The 26,011-nt window shown below is 43.3% G+C and overlaps 1 protein-coding gene across 1 annotated transcript in view; it reads right to left on the bottom strand.

Moving 5' to 3' along the window:
• Window positions 1–19,376, bottom strand: part of LOC134968656 (mucin-2-like) — a 149,765-nt gene extending 130,389 nt beyond the window's left edge. Inside the window, exon 1 of the mRNA XM_063944181.1 lies at window positions 19,367–19,376. Coding sequence (XP_063800251.1) covers window positions 19,367–19,376 — 10 coding nt within the window. The remainder of the gene's footprint in view (window positions 1–19,366) is intronic.
• Between the last annotated feature and the right edge of the window lie 6,635 nt (window positions 19,377–26,011).

Below are 26,011 nucleotides of genomic sequence, written 5' to 3'. Positions count from 1 at the left end.
ACCGTTCTCTAGCAGAAGGGGAGGGGGAGGACTTAAATTCCTGGAAAGCGAGAGTGAGAGCCGCCTGGGCTTCCAAATATTGTGAATTTAAATCTAAATCCCTTTTTTTACTATAGGAAATAATGTGTCCCCGGATAACTGATTTTGACGCCTGCCAGAAAAGAGCAGGGATCGTCGCTCAGAGTTTCTCAATTGTGCATATGATAATCCAGCCACGCTGCATCTAATGAGGAGCGGAATTTTAGAGAGCCACTTAAATGAGAGGGGAAGTGCCAGGAGCGGAATGGGGATTTTTCTGAAAGGAGCATCAATTTCATCCAGCATAGAGCATGGTCTGAAATACAGATATTCTCAATTTTTGAGTCAGCCACTTTTGAGAAAAGGGATTCAGATAACAGCAGATAATCAATCCTCGAGAACGTGTGGTGCGCAGCTGAGAGACATGTAAACTCCCTATCTAATGGATAGCATGCGCGCCACACATCCACTAAGGACAGCTGCGAGCAAATATAGGGGATACCAATACGCGGTAACGAGGGGGGAGTGCGGGGGGGAGGGGATTTATCCATGGTTGAAGAAGAATATATATTAAAATCTCCACCCAGTATTATGGGAATTTCAGAGTAACTTAGTAGCTTAGTGACCATGTTCGTATAGAATTGCCTAGAGTACTGATTAGGGGCATAAATATTACAAAGTAGGAACCTGGATGCATACAATGTGACATCTGCCAATACATACCTACCCTGAGTGTCATCTATAATAGCTTGGACAGAGATAGGGACCGTGTGTCGTGCTAATATAATCACTCCTCTAGCCTTAGAAGAGAAGGAGGAAGAGGCTACCACAGACCAACCCATAGTGTTCAGTTTTACCACCTCATTTGGCATAAGGTGAGATTCCTGAATGAAAACAACATCCATGCCCACCTTCCGAAGATAGAGCAAAATCTTTCTGCATTTAGCTGGGGAGTTGATCCCTCCCACATTCCACGTGCCTACACTCAGACTAGCCATGCATCAAATGACCTGGGAGAACCTGAAAACATGCACAGTAACCATAATATCTACAGCCGTCGAGAAACAAATACCAAACATACCGGGGTGGACACATAAGGAAAAGAAGGGGAGGGGGAGAAGAAAAGAAGAACAAAAACATAGAAAACACACAGAATATAACATTAAAATTGTGAAAGAAAGTCCTGCTAAGGACGATCATAACTTCAGAAAACAAGAACAACCGGTTCGAGCAAGCACAGAGGCCGTCATAGACCACCACTGAGCCAGCCAGAATTTGATAACCTGAGAAAAAAAGTGAGGGAGGGGGCGCCCTTACCCACCCTCGGCAACATATTATATGAAGATATATCTAAGAAAATTAACCAGAAAATATCAGAGCACACAGAGCATGTTACAGAAAAAGAAAAATGCAGCCTGTCACATAAATAAAAGGATGGAAATATCTCTTCTAAACATATGTAAACATTCTAGAAAGATTGCATTTCCAGGAGAAAACAGCAGATGTATAAGAAAAATCTAAAACATAAAACCAAGTAAAATGGTTCGGCCCGTTGTATAAGACCAAATGCTCTTTTGTGGGGAAAAACACCTGCGGCAGCTTCCACCGCAATAATTAAATTATATTAGATTGGCGGGCATCACCAGAAACAGATAAGTCCAGGAGCAATACTCAGCCATCCCTCTCCAGGGTGTCGTCCACCTGAGAGGAGTCGTCATCTGCCTGGGAGGCCTCGGAAACATAAGCCTCTGCATCTGCAAGATTTGTAAAGTCTCGAAAAGAATTTCCATCAAACAGACGTAGTCTTGCAGGGAAGAGCAGAGCAAATTTTTTATTCGCCTTTACCAAACAAGAGCAAAGGGGGGTAAATTCTCGACGGGCCCGGGAAACCTCCGCGGAGTAGTCCTGGAAAATGGCCAAACGAGCTCCCTCCCATTGTAAATTTCTATGCTTCCTGGATGCCGACCATATTGCCTCCTTATGGAGAAAGTTCAGACATTTAAATGTGACCACACGTGGTCTGCTATTAGGTGCAGAACGTGGGGGACCCAGTCTGTGGGCTCTCTCAATAACTAAGCCGGTGCATTCATCTTGGATATGCAGTAAATCAAGGAGGGACGTTTGCAAAAACAGAGTCAAATCAGGACCTTTCAGTGACTCAGGGAGCCCCAGTACCCGAAGATTCGATCTCCTCGATCTATTTTCAAGATCATCAACCTTGTTCAGCAGTTGAAAGTGAGATTTCTGGAGCTCATCATATCTGTGCTTAAGATCCCCAACATCCTGAAAAGTCTCCCCCAGCCTTTGTTCATTTGTAAGAACAGTCTTGGTGAGCTGCTTGATTTGGGATTTTAGATCTTTTACTGCCTGCTGCATTTTAACAGCATGTGCATCCATGATAGGCTCCATGGCATCCCTAACAGCTCTTACTACATCAGCATAAGTCACTGGAGAGACAGGGGTACAGTCAGGCTCACCTGAGGGAGAAGTGTGTTTTGCAGAAGCCTGTTTGGTGCTGCCAGCAGCCTGCAGACTCGTTTGTGAGTTAGATGCGGCGGCCATCTTGGATTCTCCCGGCCGTTTTTCAGACCTCGATCTTTGGACTTTAGGGGGCATAGGGGAGGACAGAAATCTCTCCATCCAGTTCTCTACACCTTCCCACTGGTATTGTGCGACCGGCACGGAGAAAAGCCGCGAATTAGAGGCGCTGTGTGCTCCGGTTGCCGAGGGTGCAGGAGAGCTGCAGCAATCAGCTTCTCCTCACATGGGCGCCGGAACCGGAAGTCCGGCTCATGACTCCTTACAGTAAACCCACGCCAGGACCACAGATGGCATTTAACTCCACGCTTACTGCCACTAGACAGCTGGTGGAGCGCACGATTGGTGTTCTTAAAGGGCGTTTTCGTGTGCTCCACCGCACTGGTGGCGACATCATGTATTCGCTGGAGATGGTAAGTAAAATTGTGGTCCTGTGCGCTATTCTACATAACATTGCTGTAAGGAGTCGCGTAGAGCTTCCCCAAATGGAGGAATTGCCGGATGAGGAGCCAGGGGTTGGCCGGACATTCGGTGGGGGGAATGTGTCCCGCCGGGGGAATACAGTAAGGGCTAGAATTGTCCGGGATTATTTCAGGTATTGTTATTTTTTTATCTTTAGTTTTGTTTCCAAAAACTCTCTGTATTTGCTTAATAATTTTGGACTGATGTCATTTAGGTAGCTTGGTAAAGTTCAGAGTGTGTTGGTTTTGTTTTGTGAGTCTATATTATTGTTTCAGTACATAATTAATCTGTAATGTTCTCCTTATCATGTTTTTTTGAGTAATATTGTTGTTGACAATAGTTTTTTTCTTGTAATTTATAATTAATTCTATTTGGGTTAATTGTGTTAATAACCATAATTATTTTTTTTTGGCTTGTGCATCTGTTTACATTAAAAATGACACAACATATGATCCTAAATGTCGAAAATTTTGTGACTTTGTGCAGCTGTTTGTTCATGCAAAATGTGGTGAGTACATAGATTTTAATAATTACTTTTCAATAAGTGTGTGTGTATGTGAGTGTATGTGAGTGTGTGTGTGTGTCTGTGTGTGTGTGTGTGTGTGTGTGTGTGTGTGTGTGTGTGTGTGTGTGTGAGAGTGTGTGTGAGTGTGATTGTGGGTGAGTGTGTGTGTTTGTGTGTGTGTTTTTTTTTATTTTCTTCCGCGGGTGCGAATTTCCGCTAATGCGAACTGTACCCACTGTCCTTCACATTAATGTACACATATCAATAAAGTTTATTAGAGATGACACCATAAATTTACAACCAATCAAATGGCACCACACACTATAAATATATGCCCAGGTATGGAAAACGCCATTGGCACCATGCGCGCAGCTGCATTCTCACGACGGGAGCTGCGCGTGTTGGTCTCGGTAATGGACTGACGCGTAGGCCGCGCAGGGCCCTTTATACCAAATAGGGTAAAGCGCGAGGCCTACGCGGAGGTCCGCTGCATACTGCGCACATGCACCCTGACCAGAAGGAGTATAATCTAGCTGGAAAGGCGCTGGAGCGACCTCCGACGTTGCACGCCGGACGTGTTGGTGGAATTACGCCAATAAATCCGCTGTAGACGTAGACGCAGTAAATTTCACATATTACATTAAATATGTGTATTACACTGAGATTATTAGCAGAACTTTAAATGTAAATACTGCACATTTTCACGAAGAATTTATGTAGTGAGAAAATTAGCAGACGGTAATTATACTATTGTAGAACAAACATGACAAGTTTACACTGTGTGTGTGGTTATGGGGCAAGCAGTGATGACTGTGTAGCAAAGTGCTTCTGAAAAAGTTCATGTTGTTGTAGTGAGTTGCTACACAGGCTGTCGACTGAACCCAATAACTTGCTCTGTGTCTTTAACATGGGACAGAACAATGTAATTTTTAAATGCTGATGGTATTATTTTTTAAGCCACAACCTAAATATTACATATTTCATTATAGGGCAAGCACAACGGCAAACCGCAGATGGAAGGCCGCAAAGTGGCAGCCCAGGCCAATCCCCTTCTCTGCCCCCCCCCCCTTCTGTGGCCCAATCCCCCTCTCCGCCCCCCTCCCCCTCTCTTTCCCAATCCCCTTCTCAGCCCCACTCCCCCTCTCTTTCACAATCCACTTTTCCGGCCCCCTCCCCTTCTGTGGCCCAACCCCCCTCTCCACCCCCTCCCCCTCTCTTTCCCAATCCCCTTCTCAGCCCACCTCCCCCTCTCTTTCCCAATCCCCTTCTCAGCCCAACTCCCCCTCTCTCACAATCTACTTCTCCGGCCCACTCCCCTTCTGTGGCCCTATCCCCCTCTCCGCCACCCTCCCCCTCTCTTTACCCAAACCCCTCTCTGTCCCCCTCCCCCTCTGTAGCCCAAACCACCTCTCCGCCCACCTCCCCCTTTCTTTCCCAATCCCCCTCTCTGCCCCCCTCCCCCTCTGTGACCCAACCCACCTCTATGCACCCCCCTGTGGCCCAACCCACCTCTCCGCCACCCTCCCCCTCTCAATCTGACCCACCCTCTGTAACCAGATCCCCCTTCCATCCTCTTTCCACAATCCAGACTCCTTCCCCCATCCAGACTCCTTCCCCCATACAGCCTCCTTCCCCACAATCTAAATGGGCAGCAGAGGCCCCGGAGCAACTTGAGGTAGGTGAACAAGTGGCAGAGGAGAGTAAGTTCACACACATTTACATTTAATTTGTTACCTAATTTAACTTCACATTCAAATAAATGCAGTGTTGTAGTGGGGCCAATATTTTCCCAAGGTAAAAATTTGGACTTCTTCATCATGGTATGGATGTTGGATTTACATTTGTGTGAGGATCATTAGATGTACAGTGTCTACGTCTGCAATGTTTAGGATAAGCACTCTAGGTCGACACTCATTATGTCGACAGGGTTGCATGGACAACAGGGTTTATATGTGCGACATTATCAGCAAAACAGTTATACCTGAGTGGAGTTTAGTATGTTGTTTGACTTTTACACTTGTGCCTGGGTATTCCAATATTTGCACATTGAACTTGCATGCTTCACTTTGTTAGCCAGGCTAAGGACACAGTGATTAGTGTTGTGAAAGTTACACTCCAAAAATTTTACATTACACATTTTAAAAACTTGTTAGACCTTATGTAGTAAGGCAGGCTTTCAGGGAGTGTGGGCCTACTAGGATATGTGGTCCTTCTGAAGATGTTGATATGCAGTGTGATGAGGCAGGGCCAACTACAAAAACAAAAAATCTGCTTCACTCCAGATGTGAATGAATCCATGCATGAGGTTACATTTACTAAGATGGTATTTCTATTTAAGTTGGGATGTTGCCCATAGCAACCAATCAGATTATACTTTTTATTTATTTAGCACCTTCTACAAGATAATATGTGGAATTTGATTGGTTGCTATGGGTAACGTTCCATCTAAAATATAACTTCCATATTACTGTATGTACCCCATGGTGTCGTACACTTTGTTAAAAAAAGAAAAACCTTGCTGAGCAGGCTTGTGTGTTGTTCTGATACTGTTTTCTCATTAAAACATCCATGATGTAGTCACTTTGCCATTAAAGCCGGCCTGTCCAAACTGTGGCCCTCCAGCTGTTGACAAACTACACATCCCAGCATGGCCAGACACAGCTTTAGCATTCTCTGACAGCAAAACTGCGTCAAGGCATGCTGGTATATGTAGTTTCACAACAGCTGGAATGCCGCAGTTTGGACATGCCTGCATTACATGCCTGCATTAAAGTGTGCTTTGTACCTTGTTTGTATAATGGGTAATGTGAGGAATTTAATATTGTTTATTTTGCCTCTTAATTTCAGATGTTGCAGTTGGAGATCCCACAAGTTTTGCGGGCATTCTGGCCAGCATGCGCCACAACCTTCAATCCTTGTTAAATAATGTTTCACAGTTAGAAAAGTTTGCATAATATTTATTTTTATTTAAAAAAAAACAGCTATTTTTTTTTCTTCAAGTTAAGCGGGTGTTGTGTTTATTTATGCAATAAAGGAACATCAGATTGGCTAGCAGAAATTGGTTAGCTTAAACATTTCACACATCTAACTTAAGAATGTTATTTCAAAATTAAAACCAAAAAAAATAAAATAAAAAATAAAAAAGTTAGGAGGTTATTGTTTACAAAAACATATAAACACCTTTATTCACAAACTACACCTCTACACAAAAAAAAATACATTAGACCAGGCAAATTTACCACATCTATATTTTTATTTAAAACATTTAAATGTTGAGGGCCAATTATGCCTACAAAGTGTGCTTCAGGTATTCTTTGAACACTTAATTGGTCATGACCATTATCATTCATTACAGTAATTGGAATCGTAATTGAGGATGGCTTGTGTAGTTTGAACTGAAAGCAGTAATTTATCTTTAAAAAAAAAACATTGGCCCTCATTCCGAGTTGTTCGCTCGTTCTTTTTCATCGCATCGCAGTGAAAATCCGCTTAGTACGCATGCGCAAAGTTCGCACTGCGACTGCGCCAAGTAACTTTACTATGAAGAAAGTATTTTTACTCACGGCTTTTTCTTCGCTCCGGCGATCGTAATGTGATTGACAGGAAATGGGTGTTACTGGGCGGAAACACGGCGTTTCAGGGGCGTGTGGCTGAAAACGCTACCGTTTCCGGAAAAAACGCAGGAGTGGCCGGAGAAACGGTGGGAGTGCCTGGGCGAACGCTGGGTGTGTTTGTGACGTCAACCAGGAACGACAAGCACTGAACTGATCGCACAGGCAGAGTAAGTCTGGAGCTACTCTGAAACTGCTAAGTAGTTAGTAATCGCAATATTGCGAATACATCGGTCGCAATTTTAAGAAGCTAAGATTCACTCCCAGTAGGCGGCGGCTTAGCGTGTGTAACTCTGCTAAATTCGCCTTGCGACCGATCAACTCGGAATGAGGGCCATTGCTGTGCGTATTTTAGCAAAAGCATGTTCAATTTTAAGAGGAATGTGTAAATCTACGAGAAGTTAGGATTTTTACGATGAGGTTTTTGGGAATACGATGGGTTCGCATTAGTGCGATGTCATTTGGTATACGCCTACTTTGTGTACTACTGCGTACAAAATTGCAAAAATACGTTGGGGGCGGATATTCGCTATTGTGCAACATATTCGCATTTTTGCGCATATGCTGTGCGAACGAAAAAGATAGCGATCAACTCGGAATGACCCCCAATCTCTGGTGTCGGTCTTCAAGTCCATCAAATGCTTGAGTCCCATTTAAAGTGACTTGGTGCACATAGAAAACAAAAAAGCAATTATAAATAGTGTAATACAATTTTATACTAGAGATGTGCACTTGAAATTTTTCGGGTTTTGTGTTTTGGTTTTGGGTTCGGTTCCGCGGCCGTGTTTTGGGTTCGACCGCGTTTTGGCAAAACCTCACCGAATTTTTTTTGTCGGATTCGGGTGTGTTTTGGATTCGGGTGTTTTTTTTAAAAAACACTAAAAAACAGCTTAAATCATAGAATTTGGGGGTCATTTTGATCCCAAAGTATTATTAACCTCAAAAACCATAATTTCCACTCATTTTCAGTCTATTCTGAACACCTCACACCTCACAATATTATTTTTAGTCCTAAAATTTGCACCGAGGTCGCTGGATGACTAAGCTAAGCGACCCTAGTGGCCGACACAAACACCTGGCCCATCTAGGAGTGGCACTGCAGTGTCACGCAGGATGGCCCTTCCAAAAAACACTCCCCAAACAGCACATGACGCAAAGAAAAAAAGAGGTGCAATGAGGTAGCTGTGTGAGTAAGCTAAGCGACCCTAGTGGCCGACACAAACACCTGGCCAATCTAGGAGTGGCACTGCAGTGTCACGCAGGATGGCCCTTCCAAAAAACACTCCCCAAACAGCACATGACGCAAAGAAAAAAAGAGGCGCAATGAGGTAGCTGTGTGAGTAAGCTAAGCGACCCTAGTGGCCGACACAAACACCTGGCCCATCTAGGAGTGGCACTGCAGTGTCACGCAGGATGGCCCTTCCAAAAAACACTCCCCAAACAGCACATGACGCAAAGAAAAAAAGAGGCGCAATGAGGTAGCTGTGTGAGTAAGCTAAGCGACCCTAGTGGCCGACACAAACACCTGGCCCATCTAGGAGTGGCACTGCAGTGTCACGCAGGATGGCCCTTCCAAAAAACACTCCCCAAACAGCACATGACGCAAAGAAAAAAAGAGGCGCAATGAGGTAGCTGTGTGAGTAAGCTAAGCGACCCTAGTGGCCGACACAAACACCTGGCCCATCTAGGAGTGGCACTGCAGTGTCACGCAGGATGGCCCTTCCAAAAAACACTCCCCAAACAGCACATGATGCAAAGAAAAAAAGAGGCGCAATGAGGTAGCTGTGTGAGTAAGCTAAGCGACCCTAGTGGCCGACACAAACACCTGGCCCATCTAGGAGTGGCACTGCAGTGTCACGCAGGATGGCCCTTCCAAAAAACACTCCCCAAACAGCACATGACGCAAAGAAAAAAAGAGGCGCAATGAGGTAGCTGTGTGAGTAAGCTAAGCGACCCTAGTGGCCGACACAAACACCTGGCCTATCTAGGAGTGGCACTGCAGTGTCACGCAGGATGGCCCTTCCAAAAAACACTCCCCAAACAGCACATGACGCAAAGAAAAATGAAAGAAAAAAGAGGTGCAAGATGGAATTGTCCTTGGGCCCTCCCACCCACCCTTATGTTGTATAAACAGGACATGCACACTTTAACCAACCCATCATTTCAGTGACAGGGTCTGCCACACGACTGTGACTGAAATGACGGGTTGGTTTGGACCCCCACCAAAAAAGAAGCAATTAATCTCTCCTTTCACAAACTGGCTCTACAGAGGCAAGATGTCCACCTCATCATCATCCTCCGATATATCACCGTGTACATCCCCCTCCTCACAGATTATCAATTCGTCCCCACTGGAATCCACCATCTCAGCTCCCTGTGTACTTTGTGGAGGCAATTGCTGCTGGTCACTGTCTCCACGGAGGAATTGATTATAATTCATTTTAATGAACATCATCTTCTCCACATTTTCTGGAAGTAACCTCGTACGCCGATTGCTGACAAGGTGAGCGGCGGCACTAAACACTCTTTCGGAGTACACACTTGTGGGAGGGCAACTTAGGTAGAATAAAGCCAGTTTGTGCAAGGGCCTCCAAATTGCCTCTTTTTCCTGCCAGTATAAGTACGGACTGTCTGACGTGCCTACTTGGATGCGGTCACTCATATAATCCTCCACCATTCTTTCAATGGGGAGAGAATCATATGCAGTGACAGTAGACGACATGTCCGTAATCGTTGTCAGGTCCTTCAGTCCGGACCAGATGTCAGCATCAGCAGTCGCTCCAGACTGCCCTGCATCACCGCCAGCGGGTGGGCTCGGAATTCTGAGCCTTTTCCTCGCACCCCTAGTTGCGGGAGAATGTGAAGGAGGAGATGTTGACAGGTCGCGTTCCGCTTGACTTGACAATTTTCTCACCAGCAGGTCTTTGAACCCCAGCAGACTTGTGTGTGCCGGAAAGAGAGATCCAAGGTAGGTTTTAAATCTAGGATCGAGCACGGTGGCCAAAATGTAGTGCTCTGATTTCAACAGATTGACCACTCGTGAATCCTTGTTAAGCGAATTAAGGGCTCCATCCACAAGTCCCACATGCCTAGCGGAATCGCTCTGTGTTAGCTCCTCCTTCAATGTCTCCAGCTTCTTCTGCAAAAGCCTGATGAGGGGAATGATCTGACTCAGGCTGGCAGTGTCTGAACTGACTTCACGTGTGGCAAGTTCAAAAGGTTGCAGAACCTTGCACAACGTTGAAATCATTCTCCACTGCGCTTGAGACAGGTGCATTCCACCTCCTATATCGTGCTCAATTGTATAGGCTTGAATGGCCTTTTGCTGCTCCTCCAACCTCTGAAGCATATATAGGGCTGAATTCCACCTCGTTACCACTTCTTGCTTCAGATGATGGCAGGGCAGGTTCAGGCGTTTTTGGTGGTGCTCCAGTCTTCTGTACGTGGTGCCTGTACGCCGAAAGTGTCCCGCAATTCTTCTGGCCACCGACAGCATCTCTTGCATGACCCTGTCGTTTTTAAAAAAATTCTGCACCACCAAATTCAAGGTATGTGCAAAACATGGGACGTGCTGGAATTTGCCCATATTTAATGCACACACAATATTGCTGGCGTTGTCCGATGCCACAAATCCACAGGAGAGTCCAATTGGGGTAAGCCATTCCGCGATGATCTTCCTCAGTTGCCGTAAGAGGTTTTCAGCTGTGTGCGTATTCTGGAAACCGGTGATACAAAGCGTAGCCTGCCTAGGAAAGAGTTGGCGTTTGCGAGATGCTGCTACTGGTGCCGCCGCTGCTGTTCTTGCGGCGGGAGTCCATACATCTACCCAGTGGGCTGTCACAGTCATATAGTCCTGACCCTGCCCTGCTCCACTTGTCCACATGTCCGTGGTTAAGTGGACATTGGGTACAACTGCATTTTTTAGGACACTGGTGAGTCTTTTTCTGACGTCCGTGTACATTCTCGGTATCGCCTGCCTAGAGAAGTGGAACCTAGATGGTATTTGGTAACGGGGGCACACTACCTCAAGAAATTGTCTAGTTCCCTGTGAACTAACGGCGGATACCGGATGCACGTCTAACACCAACATAGTTGTCAAGGCCTCAGTTATCCACTTTGCAACAGGATAACTGCTTTGATATTTCATCTTCCTCGCAAAGGACTGTTGGACAGTCAATTGCTTGGTGGAAGTAGTAAAAGTGGGCTTACGACTTCCCCTCTGGGATGACCATCGACTCCCAGCAGCAACAGCAGCAGCGCCAGCAGCAGTAGGCGTTACACGCAAGGATGCATCGGAGGAATCCCAGGCAGGAGAGGACTCGTCAGAATTGCCAGTGACATGGCCTGCAGGACTATTGGCATTCCTGGGGAAGGAGGAAATTGACACTGAGGGAGTTGGTGGGGTGGTTTGCGTGAGCTTGGTTACAAGAGGAAGGGATTAACTGGTCAGTGGACTGCTTCTGCTGTCGCCCAAAGTTTTTGAACTTGTCACTGACTTATTATAAATGCGCTGCAGGTGACGTATAAGGGAGGATGTTCCGAGGTGGTAAACGTCCTTACCCCTACTTATTACAGCTTGACAAAGGCAACACACGGCTTGACAAATGTTGTCCGCATTTCTGTTGAAATACTTCCACACCGAAGAGCTGATTTTTTTGGTATTTTCACCAGGCATGTCAATGGCCATATTCCTCCCACGGACAACAGGTGTCTCCCCGGGTGCCTGACTTAAACAAACCACCTCACCATCAGAATCCTCCTTGTCAATTTCCTCCCCAGCGCCAGCAACACCCATATCCTCCTCATCCTGGTGTACTTCAACACTGACATCTTCAATGTGACTATCAGGAACTGGACTGCGGTGCTCCTTCCAGCACTTGCAGGGGGCGTGCAAATGGTGGAAGGCGCATGCTCTTCACGTCCAGTGTTGGGAAGGTCAGGCATCGCAACCGACACAATTGGACTCTCCTTGTGGATTTGTGATTTCGAAGAACGCACAGTTCTTTGCTGTGCTTTTGCCAGCTTGAGTCTTTTCATTTTTCTAGCGAGAGGCTGAGTGCTTCCATCCTCATGTGAAGCTGAACCACTAGCCATGAACATAGGCCAGGGCCTCAGCCGTTCCTTGCCACTCCGTGTGGTAAATGGCATATTGGCAAGTTTACGCTTCTCCTCCGACAATTTTATTTTAGATTTTTGAGTCTTTTTTTTACTGATATTTGGTGTTTTGGATTTTACATTCTCTGTACTATGACATTGGGCATCGGCCTTGGCAGACGACGTTGCTGGCATTTCATCGTCTCGGCCATGACTAGTGGCAGCAGCTTCAGCACGAGGTGGAAGTCGATCTTGATCTTTCCCTATTTTTGGAACCTCAACATTTTTGTTCTCCATATTTTAATAGGCACAACTAAAAGGCACCTCAGGTAAACAATGGAGATGGATGGATACTAGTATACTTATGGATGACGAGCGACTGCCGACACAGAGGTAGCTACAGCCGTGGACTACCGTACTGTGTCTGCTGCTAATATAGACTGGATGATAATGAGATAAAATTAAAATATATATATATATCACACTAGTACTGCAGCCGGACAGGTATATACTATGTAATGACGGACCTGCTGGACACTGTCTGTCAGACTCAGCACTGCAGACTCCTAAAGTAAGCTACTAGTATCAAGAAGATAGAAAAAAAAACCACGGGTAGGTGGTATACAATTATGGATGGACGAGCGACTGCCGACACAGAGGTAGCTACAGCCGTGGACTACCGTACTGTGTCTGCTGCTAATATAGACTGGATGATAATGAGATAAAATTTAAATATATATATATATATATATCACACTAGTACTGCAGCCAGGCAAGGGATATATTATGTAATGACGGACCTGCTGGACACTGTCTGTCAGCACTGCAGACTCCTAAAGTAAGCTACTAGTATCAAGAAGATAGAAAAAAAAAAAACACGGGTAGGTGGTATACAATTATGGATGGACGAGCGACTGCCGACACAGAGGTAGCTACAGCCGTGGACTACCGTACTGTGTCTGCTGCTAATATAGACTGGATGATAATAAGATAAAATTAAAATATATATATATATCACACTAGTACTGCAGCCGGACAGGTATATATTATGTAATGACGGACCTGCTGGACACTGTCTGTCAGACTCAGCACTGCAGACTCCTAAAGTAAGCTACTAGTATCAAGAAGATAGAAAAAAAAAACCACGGGTAGGTGGTATACAATTATGGATGGACGAGCGACTGCCGACACAGAGGTAGCTACAGCCGTGGACTACCGTACTGTGTCTGCTGCTAATATAGACTGGATGATAATGAGATAAAATTAAAATATATATATATATATCACACTAGTACTGCAGCCGGACAGGTATATATTATGTAATGACGGACCTGCTGGACACTGTCTGTCAGCACTGCAGACTCCTAAAGTAAGCTACTAGTATCAAGAAGATAGAAAAAAAAAAACCACGGGTAGGTGGTATACAATTATGGATGGACGAGCGACTGCCGACACAGAGGTAGCTACAGCCGTGAACTACCATACTGTGTCTGCTGCTAATATAGACTGGATGATAATGAGATAAAATTAAAATATATATATATATCACACTAGTACTGCAGCCGGACAGGTATATATTATGTAATGACGGACCTGCTGGACACTGTCTGTCAGCACTGCAGACTCCTAAAGTAAGCTACTAGTATCAAGAAGATAGAAAGAAAAAAAAACCACGGGTAGGTGGTATACAATTATGGATGGACGAGCGACTGCCGACACAGAGGTAGCTACAGCCGTGGACTACCGTACTGTGTCTGCTGCTAATATAGACTGGATGATAATGAGATAAAATTAAAATATATATATATCACACTAGTACTGCAGCCGGACAGGTATATATTATGTAATGACGGACCTGCTGGACACTGTCTGCAGAATGCGTTTATAAAAACACCACACGACGAGTGTTTAACTTTTTCAGGCAGACAATCACAATATACTGGTGGTCAGCAGACAATCACAATACTGGTGGTCAGTGGTCACTGGTCAGTCACACTGGCAGTGGCACTCTGGCAGCAAAAGTGTGCACTGTACTTAAAATATGTACTCCTGCTATAACTGCTCCCCAGTCTCCCCCACAATTAAGCTGTGTGAGCAGTGAGCACTCAGCACAGTCAGATAATGATAATATACAGTATTACATATGATGCAGCACACTGGGCTGAGCACAGATATGGTATGTGACTATCGTTTTTTTTCAGGCAGAGAACGGATTATTAATTAAACTGGTGGTCACTGGTCACACTATCAGCAGCAAGTAGTACTCCTCCTAATAATATGCTCCCCAAAATTTGTGTCTCTCTAGTACTCTAGTCAAACGGAGAGGACGCCAGCCACGTCCTCTCCCTATCAATCTCAATGCACGTGTGAAAATGGCGGCGACGCGCGGCTCCTTATATAGAATCCGAGTCTCGCGATAGAATCCGAGCCTCGCGAGAATCCGACAGCGGGATGATGACGTTCGGGCGCGCTCGGGTTAACCGAGCAAGGCGGGAAGATCCGAGTCGCTCGGCCCCGTGTAAAAAAACCTGAAGTTCGGGCGGGTTCGGATTCCGAGGAACCGAACCCGCTCATCTCTATTTTATACTTGAAAAAAATTGCGATCCTTTTAAATCAATGAACTGGATAGTGTATTCAACCGAACAGCGTACCACACTCACTATAGTTGAGACGTGAAGAAAGCGTCAGACTTAATCTTTCAGCATAACAATCTTGTGTGCATGTGCAAATTAGGCAAAAACAATCAATGTGTAGTACTGTTTGTCCAGAGTAATAAAAATTATATTCCCAGAAAAACATTCAGTGCATACTTTAATTTTAAGTGTCGCCCCTATTTAGAGGAAGAATAGGCGTACCCCACTCACTATTAATAGATGAATTGTAAGCACATCAAGGTATCTTTATATATTCATTAGTTGGTAAATATGGTAAGCATACCCCACTCACAGTGTTGAAAAGGTTTTTGAAGCATATTAAGGTATCTTTCACTTTAAATCTTCATAAGGTAATCCTCACAGTGACTACAATTTGTGTGTGAAGTATGTTAGCCCCAAACGATATAGGATCCACAGTGGAAAATAAAATTCCTCCCAAATCAGAAATTATGGGGCCCGGGACTGGCAAAATAGGCAGCCTCCCCCCCCAACACACATAAAAAATAACAAATAAAAATCTAATAAAATAAAAAAATTATATATATATATATATATATATATATATATATATAAAATGTATTTTATTTCTCTAAGGGGGAAAGAAAAAGTCCCCAGACTTTTGCCCCCAGCACCATATTATGCCCCACACAGTATTGCCCCAGAACCTGCACACTGGGGAGCTGCTTGTTGTCAGGGGTTCTGCTTGTCCTCCCTTCCTCCCTCCCCCTTCCCTGGAGCCGCTGGAGCCTCAGCAGACTGTTCAGCAGCCTGCTTTAAGTAAAACTATTGAAAATGTCCCTTCCAAAATGGCCGCCGCCTCGAAGGAGACAGTTATTAAAGATAATAGAGCCTCCTCTAGTATTTTTAATAACTGTCTCCTCAGAAGCGGCGGCCATCTTGAGAGGGACATTTTCAATAGCCTGCAGGAGTCGGGCATACAACGGGCGACACTGTCAGCGGCAGGAGGACAGACGGCGGACAGAGGACGGATGGTGGCGTGCGGGTAGCGGCATGAGCGGATCGGGCCCTCACTATTAGAGAGGCCGGGCCTCGAAACAGCTGTGCCCGCAGCACCCCCCTGATGGCGGGCCTGTGTATAACTCCCCAAACGGAAGGGGCAACATCTACTACACAAGTAAAAAAACACAGGATTTTTTTTTAAAAACAAAGAAAAAACAACAGCAGCAAAAAAACATCCAAACAACCTCCAAGGTATTTCTCAAACAAAGTCCACAATAGGTGAGTTTACCTTTTAAGAGGTGAAGATGTTTCAGGAAGGTTTCTAAAAAAGGAAATATCTGGCTGTCCACACTCCTTCTGTCAATGCATTTCGGTCATCCAGTGACCTTTATCAAGAAATGGGTGGAGTGTGGAACATCCAGTAATTAAATCATGAACAGCCAATCACTGTAAGGGGGAAATTACTTCATACAATGAAACTTTAGATATTAAAAAGACAAAATATTCCTTCCTATATCTTGCAAAACAGTGAACATACAATATACAAGTGTACTATACATACAATGTACAAATGTCTGAGGTATCCTCGGAATCCTTATAAAGAACAACTTATGGAGTTTTCAATCCAGCCCGTTGCCATGGTTACACCCGGTACTGTCATTAAGTGCTTATTTCATCCATCCAATGTGCGGACGTATGTATCGCTGCACGCTAGAGTAGGGGACCCGATTTCTATACTTTTAGTTAGCCGCAGAATTATGGAGACTGGATAAATAGACTTCTACATAAGTCCGGTAGGGGCAGAAGCACTAGTTTCTGGACGCCACCATTACCATGAAGACCTGCCGGAAGTGTGCGCATCTGTAACGCACATTGTACTGCATGCCCAGAAGTGCATCGACCAAAAGTTGTAATACCGGAAATGAAGGTATAAACTTGTAAGATCCCAGTGGAATGCAAAATACGGAAGCCCAGTGGTCTTGTGAACCGCATATAGATGTTTCACTCGTTGATCCGGGGATTGTAACCCTGCCAATGGTCCGGTTACATTCTTCATTTAAACACTGATGTTCCTCCAAATTATATCATATTCCAAGGAGTAATACAAACACTTATTAAAACTAGAGATGAGCGGGTTCGGTTCCCTGAGAACCGAACCTACCGGACTTCACTACCCAAGCCCGGATCCGAGTCCCACTCGGGTTTTCCCACCTGACTCGGAAACCAGAACGAGGCAAAATGTCATCATCCCACTGTCAGATTCTCACGGGTTTTGGATTCCATATAAGGAGCCGCGCGTCGCCACCATTTTCACTCCGGCATTGGAGTGTAGCGAGAGGACGAGTATCCGCCTTCAGTGTCTGTACGGGAGGGAAAGTGGGGTGGCGATTCTAGTGCTGTCTTGTGCTGCTCAGTCCAGTGTAGTGTCTTATGCTACATCAGTCCAGTCACAGTGGTGGTGTCTTCTGCTGCCATGTGTCCAGTGCTGCTGTAAAAGTCCAGTCCAGTGGTGCTTTGTTGTTCTGCATCAGTACAGTGGTAGTGTCTTGTGCTGGATCAGTCCAGTCACAGTGGTGGTGTCCTCTGCTGCCATATGTCCAGTGCTGCTGTATAAGTCCAGTCCAATAGTGCTGTGTTCTGCTGCATCAGTACAGTGGTGGTGTCTTTTGCTGCATCAGTCCAGTCACAGTGGTGGTGTCCTCTGCTGCCATATGTCCAATGCTGGTGTATAAGTCCAGTCCATTGCAGTGGTGCTGTGTTGTCTTGCATCAGTCCAGTAGTGATATCCCTGTGCTGCTGTATAAGTGCAGTGGTATTGCCGTATATGTCCAGTGATACTGCCGCATATGTCCAGTGATACTGCCGTATATGTCCAGCGGTACTGCCATAAAAATCCAGTGATACTGCCGTATATGTCCAGTTCTACTGCCATATAATTCCAGTGATATTGCCGTATATGTCCAGTGATACTGCCGTATATGTCCAGCGGTACTGCCGTATAAATCCAGTGATACTGCCGTATATGTCCTGTGGTACTGCCATATAATTCCAGTGATGCTGCCTTATATGTCCAGCGGTACTGCCGTATAAATCCAGTGATACTGCCGTATATGTCCAGTGGTACTGCCATATAATTCCAGTGATACTGCGTATAATTACAGTGGTACTGGTGTATAAATCCAGTCCAGTGATTCTGCCATATATATCCTGCGGTACTGCCGTATAAATCCAGTGATACTGCCATATATGTCCAGTGATACTGCCGTATATGTCCAGCGGTACTGCCGTATAAATCCAGTGATACTGCCGTATATATGTCCAGTGGTACTGCCATATAATTCCATTGATACTGCCGTATAAATCCATTCCAGTGGTACTGCCGTATAAGTCCAGTGGTACTGCCTTATAAGTCCAGTGATACTGCCATATAAATCAAGTCCAGTGGTGCTGCCATATAAGTTCAGTGGTGCTGTCCTGTGTTGTATATTATTTACTACAAATAAAGGGGTTATTAATATTTAATCTAAATAATTTTTACAGGGATTGCCCTGTGTGGTGTAGAAGTACACTCTACTGTGCTGCATTTTGTTATATAACTCCAGAAAAATAATGGAGAACAAAAAATTGAAGGATAAAATAGGGAAAAATCAAGAACCACTTCCTTCCGCTGCTGCTGCCGCTGCTGTTGTTGCTGCTGGGAGTCGATCGTCATTCCAGAGGGGAAGTCGGTAGACCACTTGTACTACTTCAACTAAGCAACTGACTGTCCAACAGTCCTTTGCGAGGAAGATGAAATATGACAGCAGTCACCCTGTTGCAAAGCAGATTACTGAGGCCATAACAACTATGCTGGTGTTAGACGTGCATCAAGTATCCGCCATTAATACAATGGGACTGCAGTGCCACTCCTAGATGGGCCAGGTGTTTGTGCCGCACACTTGTGTCGCTTAGCTTGGTCATACAGCTACCTCATTGCACCTCTTTTACTTCTTTGCATGATGTGCTGTTTGGGGTCTAGTTTTTTTAAGTGTCATCCTGTCTGCAACTGCAATGCCACTCCTAGATGGGCCAGGTGTTTGTGCCACACACTTGTGTCGCTTAGCTTAGTCATACAGCTACCTCATTGCACCTCTTTTACTTCTTTGAATGATGTGCTGTTTGGGGCCTAGTTTTCTTAAGTGCCATCCTGTCTGCAACTGCAGTGCCACTCCTAGATGGGCCAGGTGTTTTTGCTGCACACTTTTGTCGCTTAGCTTAGTCATACAGCTACCTAATTGAAAACACTTACACAAAAAAATCACCCGGTCACCCCCACTTTTTATTATTTACCGAAAATTCACAAGACACTTTGTACACCACCTGGGAGACCTATTATTTCGAGAGTGGGTTCACTCACTAACAACCTTTCATCTTTTGTTGATTATCACCTACAAGGATATGTTGAGAAGTTAAAATCCTATATCAGAGATACAAAAAGTTTTTTGAAGTTGGTGAACACCGTCGTATGGAAGCCAGGTTCTTACCTGGTAACATTCGACGTTGAATCACTATACTCCAACATTCCACATGACCTAGATATTAAAGCAATAGAACATTATTTAAGGAATGATACACATTCCAAAAACAGAATTTATTTTGGAAGCTATCCGCTTCATCCTCACTCACAATTACTTCACTTTCGATTCTTCTTTTTATTTACAGACACGGGGGACTGCTATGGGGACCAGGTTCGCTCCGGGCTTCGCAAACCTATACATGGGGATCCTTGAGGAGCAACATGTGTGGGGTGGCGGGCTCGGGGAGAACCTGGCCCTCTATGGTAGGTTTATTGATGATCTTTTTATCATTTGGATGGGGGATTTATCCACTTTACACGCTTTCACGGAAAGTTTAAATAATAACTTGTTTGGTCTTAAGTTCACCTGTTCTTTTAGTACAGTCACGATTAATTTTTTGGATATTACATTGACAGTACAGAATGACAAGCTAACTACTCAAACATATGTAAAGCCTGTTGATCAGAACAGGTATTTGCATTACGAGAGTTCACATCTGAATGGGTGGAAAAAGAATATTCCCAAGAGTCAACTAGTTAGATTGAAAAGGAACTGCTCATCGAGCGACACCTTTAGACAGCATGCAGGGAAGGTATTGAGTGCCTTTGAGGAACAAGGCTACCCCTCGGAGGTATTACAAAAAGCTTTAATGGAAGTAGAAAAGGTAGATAGAGACCTACTGCTTGTAGATGTAGATAAGGTAGAAAAGATGGATAGAACTCAAAAAGAAGGCAATTTAAGATCACTAACATTTACCACCCAATATAATAGCCATGCGAGGGAGATAAAAAAGATCATTAAGAAGAACACCACTTTGCTGCGCATGGATGAGATATTAAAAGAACAAGTGGATTCACTTGGACAGGTTACCTTTAGAAGATCTGAAAATCTGAAATCCAAGCTAGTACGTAGCCACTTTATGAATTCCGAAAACTCCGTTCCTCTGATAGAAACCTGGCTGCCGTCCAAACCAGTCGGCTTCTATAAGTGCGGTAGGAATGCATGTACCACGTGCATGTCTTCCCTTAGAAAGAGTACACAATTTAGTTCATTTTCCACGAAGGAGACCTATCAAATAGGGAAATTTCTTAATTGCAATTCCACATATGTGATTTATTTATTCACATGTGGGTGTGGGAAGCAGTACGTGGGACGTACAACACGTACTCTTCATGTGCGATTCTCCGAACATAGGAGAAATATTCTAAAGGGACACAGTGCACACCCTCTCTCACTTCACATATCACGTTGACAAAAACAAAGTATGGACAATGTGTCAGTTAAAGCAATAGAACAGGTGGGGCCAACAAGACGTGGAGGAGATAAATTTAATCTATTATGTAAAAGAGAGGCGTACTGGATCTATGTTCTGGGAGCCTTAACACCAGGTGGCCTAAACGATACAGTAGAACTGAACAATATATAGATCCTGTATCCCTCTACCTCTGCCTGCAAATGCTATCACTGTTAAAAACTGAAAAAACTGCTAAAAATTGTTATAAGTTTTTAAAAATTACTCCGGAACATGGTTATTAGACTAGCTCCTTTCCATATGGGTTGAACATGTTAGATATGCTCAGATGTAACATCAACCGTTATACCTCTGTTTAATATGGTTATATATGTGGCACTGTATTTTTTTATATATGTGTGTATCCTGCTCTGAGTATTATATGTCTTGTTACTGACCCTAACAAGATCAAGCGGCTAGTTCTATGATAGCGCTGTGCCCCCTCTCTCTCTCTCTTTATAGTAGTATTAACGATATATTTCTCTCCCTCCTTCACCTCCTTTCCCCTCTTTTTATCCTTCTCCTCTTCATTACCCTCTATGAATGAACTTGTATACTCCCCTTTTATCTGTATGCACACAAGGGATGTGTACATATCAGGCCATAGATAGGCCATAGAATGTTGGAGACTTATCAAAAATATAAGAAAATGTCTCTATGAAAAATAAAAAGTGAAATAATGATTGTTTACTATAGGCCTAATAGCTATATTTAGTAAGAAAATAAGATCAATATAATAGAAAAAGGTTCTGGATGGATTTGATTTATTTCTCCTCGGTAGGAGACATCTGAGTGGCGAACATACAAATAAATTATTGATTAAATAAATCTGTATATTTTTATATATATTTATTTAAGTACACATATATATTATATATATATATTTTTTTTTAATAAAATTATTTTATGTACACCTAATTGTCTCTGTATGGTTAGTATTATTTATCATGAAATAATTCCCATTTATGAATTATAGACTTTTATGTCTATGTGATTATACCTATTTATGATCTCAAGAGTATAAGATGAATAGATTCTGATTACATTAAATATGAATCCGGAAGTTGTGTGGAACGCATCTTTGAAGTGCAGTCTGTTAATGGCTAAGGAGCTTCACAATCTGAAACTGAGACGTGAGAAGCAGGCACATGATCTAGAGAGGTCACGTGCATGTTATAGTGCACATACGTATGCGCTCCACTCGGAAACGAGGTCTGGTAAGGAGACGCTACGTACATCCACAGGCAGGAGAGTAGCTGCTATTTAAACACAGCCACGGAGACATGGGGTTATACTTCTCTGAGGAAGCTGCTGAATATACTAAAGGCAGAGAAACGCGTAAGAGACCCCCAACACTTGTCCGGTACCGGTCCGACTTTGCAAATACCTGCAGGCACCTTTCCATTGCTTGGACACTCCAGACATGGCACCTCTAATGGGATGATAAAGCACCAGGAGCCGGGAGACACCAGTACATGGAACTAGAGGTCAAAACAGGTTTTTCACATACACATTCGTGTGGATCACTGCCATTGTTTCAAAGTTAAAGAAAACAGCATACTGTACTAACTACTAAACACTGATTCTAATATTTGTTGCAACTAATTAGTCAATACCAGTGATACTAACCATTGCATCGCTAATTATTCTTAACCATTTAAAGTCAAGAGACTAACCAATCAGCGGAGCTTGAAAAGCCTATATATTAATCATACTAACAAGGCTGGGAGTTAAAACTGCATTTTGTGTTTAATACTCTGCAGGACTGACCGGAACGCAGGATGAGATTTCTTGTTATTATTAATTACTGAATTTTATATGGTATTAATAAAGGTACATATCTTTTTAACAAGCGCTGTGATCTGTGTATTTAGTTGTTTTTTTTATTCAAGGGTGGAGTACTCTCCCTTTTAACAGCTGCTATTGATTAGTATGTTCCTTTATGTTGATTTTAATTTATGTGTACTTATTTCTACCCAGCAAATAGCGCTGAGACATTTTTTTGTGTAAGTTTTTTCTATTTTTAGTACTTTGGTCTAGGCAGCTTTTAGCTGGGGTAGAATTATGTTGCCACTCAGATGTATTTCAGATAGGTTGGAAAGAAGAAATAACTATATTAAGGGGAGAACTTGTTCTAACTTAGAGGAGAGTGCTGAGGATACTACAGTTATGCATAGACTGTTTGATAAGCTAGAAAATCTTTGCATCGCAGAAACAAGGCATTGGTGGGACCAAATCACCCTCCAGAAATATTTGCATGATGGCTTGATCCCAAGGGGACTAAGAATATTAAAGTCCTCTGCGTTTAAAGATGACAAAAAATTCTCAGAGGATTGGACTAATGCCTTGGATCTGTGCTCAAAGAACTTAATGAAACTGCTGATTAGCTATCGAGGGGAACAAGTGATAAAACTACAGGAGGAGATAGAAAATACACATACACTGCTAAAAGCTTTTGAGGATAATGTGGAATATAAGGAAAGAGATGCTAAAGTAAATAGAAAGATGGAGGAAGCAGAACAAGAAATCATATTTCGGAAAGAACATAAATTTGATAGGGATCAAAAAGACTATGAGAGGGGAGAAATCCATAGCTATAATAGGACACGCTATAATAGCACTAGGTTTACCAGTCCCAGAACCCCACCTTCGAATAGAAATAAGAAAAATGTGAGATTCCAAAGGCAGGAACAGAATGGCCCCAATAGGGGAAGTAATACTAATAGATATCCCCAGTATGTCAACAATCAGGGTGGGAAAGGAAGGGGTAATCGTAGCCCCTCTGACCATGATAGGAATAGATATGTCCATCAGAATAAATATTCAATACTTAGAGACTATCGGTCCCCTAACTATGAACATACTAAGAACAGTATAAGAGAGAGGAATCAATTAGAAACTGAGGTATTGGAATCTCCACCCCCTAGCCAGTCTTTTTTGGGACAGCGCCCCCCAAACAGATGGTACAGAGACACTCCGATAGGTCAACAGAAAAGAGAAAGAATAAGAGACGAAGAGGAGTCAGAGGAGGGAGGAGGAATAAATCCAAAAAATCCTTGTGTCAGATAAGCATTAAGAAGAAAGGTATATTTAACCTTTCTTCAAAAGAGCTGACAATTGACGAGACTAAATTATTAGAGAGAGGGTTGAATTTTGCGCCGGTGAATAAACCTAATTTATTTAAATTGTTTGTAGACCTTAATCGTTATGTGAGGACACTGTGTCGCAAAAGATACTTTGCCTTAAAAGCATTGAAACAGAAGAAAATTGAAGGCATGGCCATCATTATAGACAAGGAAGATTTATGTGCCATTGAGACTCTAGAATCACTAGCGGAAGAATCCAATAAAGAAACAGGACCCGTTACGAGTCCAGTTCAAATTTACGATCAGAGACGGTTCAGAACTAAATCTGAATTTTACCCTCTTCAGTTTAAAGGGCCCTACATAGAGAGTTTCTATAAAGTAACAATGGATAACTTTAAAAATATGTGTGAAAGGGCAGATAGAAAACCCTTTAGAGATAATTTGACAGTAGGTGAAAGGAGAGCTATTAAATGTCTCTATACAGATAAGAATATAGTTATTAAGCCTGCGGATAAGGGCGGTGGGATCGTCATCCTAGATACAGTAGAGTATATAAAAGAGTCAATGAGACAACTCAGCGACGAAAGATTCTATAGAAAGATGGGTGGCAATCCCACCGCCCTTTTCCAAAAGGGACTGAAACACCTATTGGACGATGGAGTACAATCAGGAGCTATTTCAAAAGAAACCATGCACTTTTTGTTTTGTAATCACCCGGTCACCCCCACTTTTTATTATTTACCGAAAATTCACAAGACACTTTGTACACCACCTGGGAGACCTATTATTCCAGGAGTGGGTTCACTCACTAACAACCTTTCATCTTTTGTTGATTATCACCTACAAGGATATGTTGAGAAGTTAAAATCCTATATCAGAGATACAAAAAGTTTTTTGAAGTTGGTGAACACCGTCGTATGGAAGCCAGGTTCTTACCTGGTAACATTCGACGTTGAATCACTATACTCCAACATTCCACATGACCTAGGTATTAAAGCAATAGAACATTATTTAAGGAATGATACACATGTCACAGCTAACTTAACAGAATTTATTTTGGAAGCTATCCGCTTCATCCTCACTCACAATTACTTCACTTTCGATTCTTCTTTTTATTTACAGACACTGGGGACTGCTATGGGGACCAGGTTCGCTCCGGGCTTCACAAACCTATACATGGGGCTCCTTGAGGAGCAACATGTGTGGGGTGGCGGGCTCGGGGAGAACCTGGCCCTCTATGGTAGGTTTATTGATGATCTTTTTATGATTTGGACGGGGGATTTATCCACTTTACACACTTTCACGGAAAGTTTAAATAATAACTTGTTTGGTCTTAAGTTCACCTGTTCTTTTAGTACAGTCACGATTAATTTTTTGGATATCACATTGACAGTACAGAATGACAAGCAAACTACTCAAACGTATGTAAAGCCTGTTGATCAGAACAGGTATTTGCATTACGAGAGTTCACATCTGAATGGGTGGAAAAAGAATATTCCCAAGGGTCAACTAGTTAGATTGAAAAGGAACTGCTCATCGAGCGACACCTTTAGACAGCAGGCAGGGAAGGTATTGAGTGCCTTTGAGGAACAAGGCTACCCCTCGGAGGTATTACAAAAAACTTTAATGGAAGTAGAAAAGATAGATAGAGACCTACTGCTTGTAGATGTAGATAAGGTAGAAAAGATGGATAGAACTCAAAAAGAAGGCAATTTAAGGTCACAAACATTTACCACCCAATATAATAGCCATGCGAGGGAGATAAAAAAGGTCATTAAGAAGAACACCACTTTGCTGCGCATGGATGAGATATTAAAAGAACAAGTGGATTCACTTGGACAGGTTACCTTTAGAAGATCTGAAAATCTGAAATCCAAGCTAGTACGTAGCCACTTTATGAATTCCGAAAACTCTGTTCCTCTGATAGAAACCTGGCTGCCGTCCAAACCAGTCGGCTTCTATAAGTGCGGTAGGAATGCATGTACCACGTGCATGTCTTCCCTTAGAAAGAGTACAGAATTTAGTTCATTTTCCACGAAGGAGACCTATCAAATAGGGAAATTTCTTAATTGCAATTCCACATATGTGATTTATTTAATCACATGTGGGTGTGGGAAGCAGTACGTGGGACGTACAACACGTACTCTTCATGTGCGATTCTCCGAACATAGGAGAAATATTCTAAAGGGACACAGTGCACACCCTCTCTCACTTCACATATCACGTTGTCAAAAA

The sequence above is a fragment of the Pseudophryne corroboree genome, chromosome 11, assembly GCF_028390025.1.
Source record: "Pseudophryne corroboree isolate aPseCor3 chromosome 11, aPseCor3.hap2, whole genome shotgun sequence".
Lineage (NCBI taxonomy): Eukaryota > Metazoa > Chordata > Amphibia > Anura > Myobatrachidae > Pseudophryne > Pseudophryne corroboree.
This window is presented reverse-complemented; position numbering and strand designations above follow the sequence as displayed.